Source organism: Mobula birostris, chromosome 1, assembly GCF_030028105.1.
Source record: "Mobula birostris isolate sMobBir1 chromosome 1, sMobBir1.hap1, whole genome shotgun sequence".
Classification (NCBI taxonomy): domain Eukaryota; kingdom Metazoa; phylum Chordata; class Chondrichthyes; order Myliobatiformes; family Myliobatidae; genus Mobula; species Mobula birostris.
In genome coordinates, this window is record NC_092370.1 from 120,546,785 (window position 1) to 120,559,053 (window position 12,269).

Here is a 12,269-nt window from a genome sequence, read left to right on the forward strand (position 1 = left end):
TTCCGCTAATGCCCCACCTCCCCCTCGTACCCCATCTGTTACTTATTTTTATACACACATTCTTTCTCTCACTCTCCTTTTTCTCCCTCTGTCCCTCTGAATATACCCCTTGCCCATCCTCTGGGTCCCCCCCCCCGTCTTTCTTCCCGGACCTCCTGTCCCATGATCCTCTCGTATCCCTTTGTCTATCACCTGTCCAGCTCTTGGCTCCATCCCTCCCCCTCCTGTCTTCTCCTATCATTTTGGATCTCCCCCTCCCCCTCCAACTTTCAAATCCCTTACTCACTCTTCCTTCAGTTAGTCCAGATGAAGGGTCTCGGCCTGAAGTGTCGACTGCACCTCTTCCTAGAGATGCTGCCTGGCCTGCTGCGTTCACCAGCAACTTTTATGTGTGTTGCCCATATTTGGAGTATTGTGAACGGTTTTTGGGTCTCATATCAAGGATAGGATGTGCTGGTATTGGAGAGGCTCCGGAGGAGAGTAGGGGAATGATAACAGGAATGAAAGGTTAATATATGAGGAGCGTTTGATAGTTCTGGACATGTACTTGCTTATATTTCCTTTTGAAATTTAGAAAGGCCTAGATAGAAGGATGTGGAGAGAATTTATTCTGAGTAGTGAGAGAGTCCAGGTCCAGAGGGCACAGTCTAAGAATAAGAAGGATGACCCTTTAGAGCAAAAATGAGGAGGAATTTCTTTAGCCAGAGAGTGGTGAATCTGTGGTATTCAGTGCCACAGACTGCTGTGGAGGTCAAGTCATTAAATATGTTTAAAACAGAGGTTGATAGATTCTTGATTAATAAGCACCAACTCCCCAACTCTTACGTCAGAATGCTGTTCATTGATTTTAGTTTGGCATTCAATACTGTGATCCGCTCCAAGCTGATTGCCAAACTTTGCCAGCTTGGTATCAGCTCATCCCTCTACAATTGAACCTTGGACTTTCTGACTAATAGACCCTAATCAGTTAAGTTAGACGACCTCTCGTTCTCCACTCTCACCCTGAACACCGGCGTGCCTCAAGGCTATGTGCTGAGCCCTCTTCTGTACTCCCTTTTCACCTATGACTGCGTTCCTGTACATGGTTCGAACTCCATAATCAAGTTCGCAGACGACACCACGGTGGTTGGCCTGATCAGAAGGGATGATGAGACGGCCTACAGGGACGAGGTCCAGCACCAGACCGCGTGGTGTGCCGACAACAACCTGGCCCTTATCACCTAGAAGACCAAGGAGATCATTGTGGACTTCAGGCATGCTAGGAGCCACACTCACGTCCCCATCTACATCAATGGAGCTGTAGTGGAGCATGTATCAAGCTTCAAATTCCTTGGTGTCCACATTTCCGAGGATCTCACCTGGTCCCTGAACTTCTCCATCCTGATCAAAAAGGCGCAATAGCGCCTTTATTTCCTGCAGAGCATCAAGAAAGCTCACCTCTGTCCCAGGATACTGATGGACGTTTAGCGCTGTACCATTGAGAGCATACTCACCAACTGCATCTCAGTGTGGTATGGCAATTGTCCCGTATCGGACTGCAAAGCACTCCAGCGTATGGTGAAAACTGCCCAGTGGATTATCGGCACCCAATTGCCCACCATTGAGAACATCTACCATAAACGCTGCCCGGGCAGGGCGAAAAGTATTACCAGGGATGCATCAAACCCTAACCATGGACTTTTTACTCTCCTCCCATCCGGTAGGTGCTACAGGAGCCTCCGCTCCCGCACCAGCAGGCACAGGAAGAGCTTCTTCCCGGAGGCTGTGACCTTGCTGAACCTCACATCACAGTGCTAATCAGTATTACACCCATATTATACTGTCTCAGTATTTTTATATTTGTGTGCTGTAGCACTTACTTTTTATTTGCAGTTATTTTTGTAAATAACACTATTCTTTGCATTTCTGGTCAGATGCTAACTGCATTTCATTGTCTTTGTATCTGTACTCGGCACAATGACAATAAGTTGAATCTAATCTATTCCAATTATAGGTAATGGGGAAGGCAGGAGAATGAGGTTGTGAGGGAAAATAATTCGGCTGTGATCAAATGGCAGAACAGACTTGATGGGCTGAATGGCTGAATTCTGCTCCTATGGATTATTTCTTTCCTTTTTTGCAGTTCAAGAGTAAAATCACACTACATACAGGATTGCTTGTAATGTTTCGCGGTGTTTCACTGTGTTTTGCTTTAAGCTTCTACTTTTGCTCTGTGCTCCATGCAACTGTAGAGTTGCAGTAAACATCCTCCAAGCCAAATTCAGCAGGAATGAACCACACTGATATTCTAAGATGCCATTCTTAACCCTTTTGAGTGAGACATTGGTAAAGTGAACTGAAGAATGCATAATAGATCTTCCAATGCACAAGCAAATCAATGAGTAATCTTTGAATCATTTATGTTGATTTAAAAATTCTCATCAAATTCCTTGCACGTTTTTGCATATAACCTCTACAACTTATCAAAATCTTCTCTTCCAGAAATTTAACAGCTCTGTTACTGTCACTCATACCTTCAGCTGCCAAGGGCCCCTTTGGAATTCCCCCTAAACCTCTATTCTACCACCCCACTTTAAAGAGGTTCTTTAAAATGGCACCCGGCGGTCTTTAGATCTTTTGCCTCTCCTCTTTTGAGATGCTGCTTAAAACCCACCACTTTTTCCAAGGTTTTGGTCATCTGCCCTGAATTATGCTTGATGAGGTTTCTGTGAAATGTTTTGCAGCATTAAAGGTGCTAAATAAATAGAAATTGTTGTTGTTGCACTTTGATACAATAATCAGTTCACATATGTTGGTTGAGCACAATATTTCCCCAAGATCCGATGGACTATGAAATGTAAATCGACTTACATTTTTACCCAGAAAAATGATTACAATCAGAGGCTGACTGAGGTACTGCCACTGATGGAAATAACTCCATAAGCCAAGACAGGATGTCATTCTTCAGTAAGGGTGGAATAATGGTTACTGAAGAAGTCTGATAGCAGAGCTGGGAAAAGCTGCCAGGCATATCCTTGTTTCATAAACAGCAGGCAGTGTTTTATCTGACAGACAGCGTGTAAATCTGTCCCCAAAATGTCCAGATGTTTAGTTTCCAACAGTCACTGTAATAATTTTGCTATTTTCTTTAGTTAGACCGATAACATCACTTAGTAGAATAAACCGTTGACAGAATGCAGAAGGATGTCACTGTAGTCTATGAATATACTCACTCTAAGGCAAAGAGAAAAATATAAATGAAAATGTTGGCATATGACTGTTGTGCTGCTGAGCTGATCATTTTATGGTTTGTTTTAGTTCTGCTAATTTTGTGTTAATTTATAATGGAGCCATGCAGATAATAGTCTCAGAAGAGAGAATGCTCCAGAATCTTCAAATGACTGCAATGTCTTTTGCATAACTTCTGTTAAACTACTGAGTGGAATTAGTTCACAATCAGCAAGCAAATGCCCAGTGTCACTTTATGAATAATGAAAAAACATTGTGCATAAAGTGTCACTGGCCTTTTGCTTGCTGATTATACCATTTTTGTCATAGGGTCATGAAACACACAGTACAGAATCAGGCCCTTCAGCCCGTCTAGTTCATGCCGAACAGTTATTCTGCCTAGTCCCATCGACATGCACTTGGCCCATGATCCTCTGTGTCCCTCCCATTCACGTACTTATCCAAACTTCTCTTAAGTGTTGAAATTGAGCCAGCATTCCCTGCACAGTCATATCAAAAGAAAAAAAAAAAATTGCATTACTATAGTGCATTACGTGAGTTTGGGTCTTCCCAACACATTTTATACTGAGTAAGGTACTTTTGGAAAAGCCAAAAAGCTGCAGTTGATAGAAATCTGAACTTTAAATAGAGGATGTTAGAAACATTCAGTAGGTCATCAAGCAGCAGGTGATTGACTTTTCCCGAGAAATGGCCACCTTGATATGCCTGGGGAAGGCTGGTTGTCTGACATTATTCAGCAGTATTAAGTCCTGAGTGCTGTGATTATGCCTTCCGGACCTCTTAAAGAGCAGTCACTTCTGTAACGTACTAAGAGAGGTGCTAGTTGGTATACAGCAATCTTTTTCGCAAATGGAAATTTGTCAATGAGCAGATAATTTTTAATATATTTCAAACCAAAAGGAGGAAGGGAAATCCTCGCTGTTATTTCCATCATGATAGGTGTAGGGTGTGTTAGACTCAGAATTGGAAGTTATCAGCCTTTGCCACTTGTCTACAAAAATAAGTAGAGAGCTTATTAGTTTGTAAAGTTTGGTTGAAATTACATAAATGGAGAAATGTACACACATTCTCTGTATTCTGCTCTCTCTAGCAAGAAATGAATGAATCTCGTGATTGTATATCCTACATGTATACTTTGATAATAAATTTGCTTTGAACTTTTTGAACTTTAGTTCTGCTTCTTGGTGTGTGTTTCTTGATTTTAAGCAGTTACCCTTTATTGTCAACAAAACGTAGATGGAAGATTGAACTTAGAATCTCTCTCTCACACTCACTTTCATTCTCCCTCTCCCTCCCTCCCACCCTCCTCCCCTCTCACCCTCCCACCCTCCTCCCCCTCACCCTCCTTCCCCTTTATCCCCTCTTCTGCCTCTACACCCCTCTCCCCTCATTCCCCCTCACTCTCTGCCCCACTCCCTCTCCCCCCCTACAACCCCAACCCTCCTTCCACCCTGCCCCTCCCCAACCCCTCAGCTCCCCTTCCCCTCCACCCCTCCCACCTCCCCCTACCCCGTCCCCCTCTCCCTTTCATGCCCTATGCCCCCCTCCCCCTTCCTCACTTCTTGCTGCCTCCAAAGTCACTTAAAGTGTTTTGTGGTTTCATGAAGCATGAAAGGTTCTGCTTAAGAGTTTTTCTTCCCTGTTGATAACTTAGTTTAACACATCTTCTGAAGTTAATTGGAAACAAAAGCAAAGCAGCAATGGAGATCGTTTTCTTGCCTGCATGCCTGTTACTTTGTGAAAGTACCATTTACGATAAATCTTAATTATTTGAAATATGTTTACTTGTTATGGTGGGAATGGAAAATTTGACTAATGTTTACTGTAGCACAATTTGGACTATGCTTCCTGGACACAGTGGATGTATTAAGCATCCTATTATAAAAGGAAAGAAAAATCTTTACCAACTTTCGTTTAGAAACTGCTGGCCCATCAATGACTTCCTTTGGCAGTGCTCTCAAATGCATGCAGCATCCTGTTCAAAATCCATTCATTCCTTTGCATCTCTGCAGTAATAGAATGATGCACTAAACAAGAGCCTTAAATGGCATCAAGTCAGAAGAAGTTTAAAAGCAAAATACCACAGATGCTAGAAATCTGAAAAGCAAAACATGCTGGAAACACTCAGCAGGTCAGGTAGCATTTGTGGAAGGAGAAACAGTGTTAAAGATTCAGGTCAATGATCTTTCATCAAAGTGAAGTGAAGACAGAAATAAAATGAGCACTGGGTTTCAAAGAAGAAGGTAGAGGAGGATCAGAGAGAACATGTGAAAGTTTGTAACAGCTTAGATGTCAGGAGATTTTGAATGATGTGAGTGCCAGTTGAAAGACTAGTGAGTTGCAAAGCTCAAAGTAAATCTCGAAGTTCAAAGTAATGTTATTATCAAAGTACAAATACGACACTACATGCAACTTTGAGATTCACTTTTTGTGGGCATACTCGTTAAATCCATAGAATAATAATCAAAGTAGAATCAGTAAAAGACCACACCAACTTGGGTGTTCAACCATTGTGCAAAAGTCAATAAATTGTACAGAAAAACAAAATAATAATAATAAATAGATAAGCAATAAATATCGAGAACACAAAATGAAGATTCCTTGAAAGTGAGTCCATAGATTGTGGGAATATTCCAATGATGGGGCAAGTGAAATTATCCCCTTTGGTTCAAGATCTTATGGTTAAGAGGGAATAACTATTTCTGAACCTCTTCCCACCCAATCTACTGTAAGATGCTATTCCCTTTCTTCAGTTCCTTCGCCTCCACCGCATCTGTTCCCAGGATATGGCTTTTCGTTTCAGGACATCATTGATGTACTTCTCCAAAGAATGGGGTTTCCCTTCCTCCACTATTGATACTGCCCTCACCTACATCTCCTCCATTTCCTAAACATCCATGCTCACCCCATCTTCCCACTGTGATAGAGTTCTACTTGTCCCTATGAGCCTCCACAAGCAACACCTCATTCTCCACAACTTCTGCCATCTCCAAAGGGATCCTGCCATTAAACATATCTTTACCTCCTCCCCCCACCACAAGCTTTCCATAGGGATCACTTGCTCCGCGATTCCCTTGTCCGATTTTCTGTCCCCACTAATCTCTTTCCTGCCACTTAATCCTGCAAGCGACCTAAGATCTACATCTGCCTATTCACCTCCTCCCTTACCTCCACTCAGGGTCACAAACAGTCCTTTCAGGTGAGGCAACGCTTCACCTGCGAATCTGCTGGAGTCACTTATTGTGTCTGATGCATCTGATGCAGCCTCCTCTACACTGGTGAGACCTGTCGTAACTTGGGGGACCACTTTGTCAATCACCTCCGCTCAATTCGCCAAAAGCGGAACTTCCATGTAGCCAAAAACTATAATTCTGACATGTTGGTTCACGGCCTCTTCTTGTGCCATGATGAAGCCACCTTCAGGGTGGAGGAGCAACACCTTATATTCTGTCTGGGTACCCTCCTACCTGATGGCATGACTATTGATTTCTCCTTCTGGTTAAAAAAATCTCCCTCCCTCTTCTGTTCCTCTCTCGGGACCTTCACCTCTTACTTGCCCATTTCTTTCCCCTGCTTCCACTCCTCCTTTCCTTTCTCCTATGGTCCATACTCCTCTCCTATCAGATTCCTCTTTCTACAGCCCTTGACCTTACCCACCCACCTGGTTTCTCCTATTACCTTCTAGCTAGCCTCCTTCTCCTCCCCCACCTCTTTATTCAGGCATTTCCTCCCTTCCTTTTCAGCCCCGAAGAAGGGCCTTGACTGTCTATTCACTTCCAAAGATACTGCCTTATCTGCTGAGTTCCTCCAGCATTTTCTGTGTGTTCCTGAACAAGGTGGTGGAAACCCTGAGGCTTCTGTACCTTTTTCCCGATGGTAGCAGCAAGAAGAGAGCATGTCCTGGGTGGTGGTGGGTCCTTGAGATGGACGCTGCTTTCCTGCAACAGGGTTTCATGTAGATGTGCTCAATGATGGGCCCATGATGGACTGGGCTTTATCCATTAATTTTTGCAGAAGGCATAGCTGGGGAGGTGTGCTGTAAATTGAAGACACATTTCTCCCCACAGTGACTGCTTGACTTTCTGAGTGTTTCCAACAATATACAACCTCTGGAAAGAATGATGCATTACATAAGGGAGCTTTATGAAATTAGTGAGCAACAAGAAACATCAGTTTTTCTGAGGTTTCAACCAGATGCACGTAAAATTGCTTAAAACCCCACCCAGGTGTTATACTCTTAAGTGTTGCTGTTGTAACTTTTGGTAGCACTGGTTTAGCTTGTAGCTTAAAAGCGGTAATCAATATTTATTTTATTTTACTCGTTGACTCAATTTGTTTTAAGATCTGAAAGATTTCACCCATTTTCAACAAGCCATAGGCTATCGGCTGTCACATCACTGGTTGGTAGTTTTATTGCTTATTGACATCAACCATTGATATTGTGTCTGTGTGTGTGTGTATGTACATATAATTGGTTGCTTAGTTGGAAATGAGACATAATGCTTAGTCTACAATATTTTTGCTATTTTCCAGACATTAAACTATAATTTTGTAATTGTGATACCTTGACAGAGGCTGTAGAAACAAGGCTATAAAATAAGTAACACACAAACCTTTGTGTATTTTCTGAGCCTTTGAATACAAATGTGTTTTTGCTTCAATGTGCTTTTTAACTACAGTTATTTGTCTTTTTAATTTGCCTTTTTACTGCAATATCTTCAGGAATGTTCACACTTTTAAAAATTCCATACTGCTTTAGGGCCCACATGAATTTAATTTTGATTAACTAAGGGGTTGCACAAGGACTTTTTCAGTTGGTAATTGGTTTATTATTGTCATATGTACTGAGGTACGAAGAAAAACGTTTTTTTCATGCCATCCATACAGATCATTTCACATCATGGTTGTACAAGGGAACAGCAATAACAAACTGCAGAACATAGTGTTACAGTTACTAAGAAAGCACAATACAGGCAGACAATAAGATGCTAGGCAATGATGAGGTAAATTGTGAAGGCCAAGAGTCCACCTTAATGTACAAGAAGTCCATTCAGTAGTCGTACAGCAGCGGTATAGAGGCTGACCTTGAGCTCGGTGTTTTCAGGCTTTTGTATCTTCTGCCTGATAGAAGGGAGGAGAAGAGGGAATATCCAGTATGGGAAGGAGTCTTTGATTATGTTGGCTACTTTTCTGAGGGAGCAGGAAGTGTTGACAGAGTCCATGAAGGAGGGGCTAGTTTTTTGTGATTTTCTGAGCTCAGCATCTCAGGAATGAAATACCTTTCATAAAGAAAATCTAATTTATATTATTACCTGTGTGAGAAGTGGATAGTATCTCTACAACATTGTCATATGCTGAGGCACCTTCCCACAGGATGCAAAGATCTGAGGTTGTATCTTTGTGCTTTTTCCAAGGGACTGTTGAAAGGCTGTATGGTGGTGTTTTGTAATGAATTAATGTTGTGCCTAATCCTGTGTCTTTGGGTTGAAATTTTTGGCACTTGGCAAAATGCTTGTCTACACTTTAGTTGCAGTGATAATGCTAAGGTTAGACTTTGTAGGAACTAAGGATTTTATTGCTTATTGCCAGGGAGAAAACTGCAAAGGCTGGAAATGTGTACCATTCTAATAAGCAACAAAAGAGATTTGTTAACATTTTGGACTAGAATCTTCAGAAGTCTGTGGAGTCTTTTGTTTTCCTATGGCCAATCTGTTGTACATTTTCAGTTATTTTGTATAATTAGATAATGATGGGTTTAGATCTGCAGTATCTTGAAGTTTGTAAGCAGATTATTTTAAGATGCACTTTCATGGATGTTTGGAAAAGTTTAGGAAACCTTGCATCTTGGATATTGGCAAGCAAAGCGGGCCTACTGTTCAGCAAATCAAGAAGTTTGATGCCAACTTGCCTGCAATGTTCCTGTTGAATGATTTCCTTCTGTACCCGTTGTAACATGAAAGCTTGTGACCAGTCTCGTCATCCAACAACAAGGATGTTTAACATAGTGCCCAGACATAAACTACACCCAGCTGTGAGCAGTGGACAATGTCAGTGCCAGAAATGCTAGGCCCATGCTGCTTGTACTTCAGTTTGACATGCTCAAGCTATCCAAATTGATACCTTTATATGATACTTTAGTGAATGGTAGTAATGATTTGCAAAACAGTTTAAGTAAATTTATCTTTAGTCAGAATGGTAAGTTCATCTTGTCTTAATGTCAACGCTGAAGGGATATGGTGGTTGCATTCAGCCTATGATATGTTTAATGTCATATCTTTTCCTTAAAAAAATGGGTATTTCTGTTATATGTACAGTGCATTTTTATTAAAATAACATAAGTGGAGTAGATATCTCCAAATAGCAACCGGGAAACACCATTTAAAAACTGGTTATAAATGATGCAAGATTTCACAGGTTCAATCCTTACACAACGTATTCAGTAGCAGACCGGTTGTTACTTCTTTTTCTGCTTCAGTCCACTACATCTCTTGGGGCATTTGCAGCCTATCTGGCTACGGAACCAAGTTAATCAATGCCTCTTACCACATGGAGTCAAGCCTTATGAGATTTGTCTAGTCACAGGGCATAAAAATATGGGAATGTGATATGGTGCAGCAACGCCTGTGATTTCAGTCTGTGTGCTGATCCAGGAATGTGCGCACCGCGGCAATGGTTAAGTTCATGCTGGTGTGATTGGTTGAGTAACCTTGCGTGGATGATTTTCCGTTTAGCCTTTACTCTGACAGCACGCACCCTGGATAAGTGAGAGGACCATACAGGTGAAATCCATTCTCACATTTGCCTTAGGGGCAACCGGACTGTAACAGAATTTTTCAAACCCTTTGGGTCCAACTGTGGAGCAGAGGATAAATGGCTGAAGTGCCTGGTGTCGACAGGAAAATCAATGCCTAGTTATATAGATGTGACAGGCACAAGCCTGCATTTCTGTCTGCACAAAGTCCACGCAGATACTTCAGTTTGTTTCTAACATGCTGTTTTAGGATTGTATGTGTGGTTTTAATTTTTGTACCCTTTCCTGCACCTTCTATCTAAACTTCCTTCTTTTAATTTTGCACAACAGGAAATTTGTGTGCGAGATTTGTGACCGAACATTCATTGAGAAGTGGGCCCTGACCAACCACAAGAAGCTGCATATGGGCCAGAAGCCTTTCAAGTGCCCTTGGCTGACCTGCCACTATTCTTTCCTCACAGCATCGGCCATGAGAGATCACTTCAGGACCCACACAGGTTTGCAATTTAACCGTCTGAATAAAGAGATCGTTAAGTCTCTTAGCAATGTACGCCTGGCTAAAGGAAACTTGGCGGAAATTCATGTATCCAAAATAATTCACACACAGAGAAATTGCACTATTATAAAAGACTCTACTCCAACCAATAAGTGCTGATGAAGTTTAGATTTCGGTTCTCCTGTGTTAATTTCTCTCAATCCATTAGTTAACCCTTTGAAGGCTAAACCTCCAACATTTATATGGTATCTTTATCCCAAAGAGCTCTGTCAACAATGTTTCATGCTGAGCTGTGTGTTTGGACATCAAAATCTTGATCATACAGGTAGGTTTTTAGAAATGAAGGGGTAGAGAGGAGTTGAGGGACTTGGAGAAGATATTCCAGAGTTTAGTGCCCAGTACACTCATTAATGGTAGGATCTTGGAATTTAGGGGTAAATTGAAAGGACTTTATGAGAAAAACATGGAGATCAATGGTTTGTGGGGGTTATTCAATAGCATGGTCAAAAGCCAGGTGTGAATTAAAGTTAAGAATTTTCAAACTGAAGCATTACCAGACTGAGGCCCAGTGTAAGCCAGCAAACTCTGGCATATTTAGAACACAGGAGGCAGAATTTTGATAAACTCCAATCTATGGGGAACGGAACGGGCAAGAAATTTCTCTTCAGCAAGATCTCCAGAACAGGAGAGAAACCTTGTTAGATACTTCCTAGCAAAACAAAACTTTTAGTTACAGATGGGTAATTGATGTTGTGCTGAATGATTCAAATATCAAAGTAAATTTATTATCAAAGTACAAAGATGTCACCATATACAACCCTGAGATTTGTTTTCTCTGTGGGCATCCACAATAAATTCAAGAAAAGACAAAAGAATCAATGAACGAACACACCCAACAGGATAGACAAACAAGCAACCTATGTGCAGAAGGCATCAAACTGCAAGTATAAATTGGAAAAATGAATACACTTTAAATATCGAGAACATGAGATGAAGAGTCCCAATGACTCTCTAATCCCCACGGCCTTGTAAAATCTGTCTTCTTTACATAATAGGGCGTTTCTGCAACACTAACATCACCTAGTTATTCAGTTCCTGACTTGGAGACTTGTCTTCAACTTGTAGAGTTCTTAAATACACTTCTTTCCTTACTTGTGGCTTAAGAAAATAATTTACCAGCTGGCAGTCAATAGAAGACACAGTGTCAGTTCTTGTAGAGAAGCTGAAATAATGAACAGACAACAAAAGGCACAATGTTGGTTTGTATATATAAGCTGAGCCAACAGATAGGCAATGGAAAAGCATATTGTTGGCTGTTGTAGATAAGATGAACCAATAGGGAGAAAAATGGTATTTCACCCTTCCAGAAATCACAAAATAACTGCATAATTGCAGTTTTAGCAACATAGCTTGAAAGGTTCTGGTATTACCCAAGCTGCCTTGAATACCATACTGTAAGATAAATGGATCACAATTGTTAGATGTCGATTAACTTTACTTTGTATCAATATCACAGGTTACCTCACTTTAAAATAAGCAGCTACACAGAGAGTTATCTGCAATATGTACAACTTCTTTTACAACACCCCTGAAGCCAACATCGTGCAAAGCCTGGAACAGACTATGAACCACTCTCACATTTCCAGCGCCTTCCTCAATGAGACACAAGTTTTTCACAGAAGCAGTCAGTAGATGAGGAATTGAAAATACAAAGATCAGTGGAGCTGAAGTTAAAAATTATTACTTAGAATCTTTAGTTAGATTCAGAAAATGTGGGAATAGTTCTAACCTTGT

The 12,269-nt window shown here is 41.3% G+C and overlaps 1 protein-coding gene across 1 annotated transcript in view; it reads left to right on the top strand.

Annotated features, from left to right (window-relative positions):
- The window catches only part of znf407 (zinc finger protein 407), a 507,704-nt gene that overhangs the window by 301,700 nt on the left and 193,735 nt on the right, over positions 1-12,269 (top strand). The window contains exon 5 of the mRNA XM_072261462.1: positions 10,310-10,476. Coding sequence (XP_072117563.1) covers positions 10,310-10,476 — 167 coding nt within the window. The remainder of the gene's footprint in view (positions 1-10,309; positions 10,477-12,269) is intronic.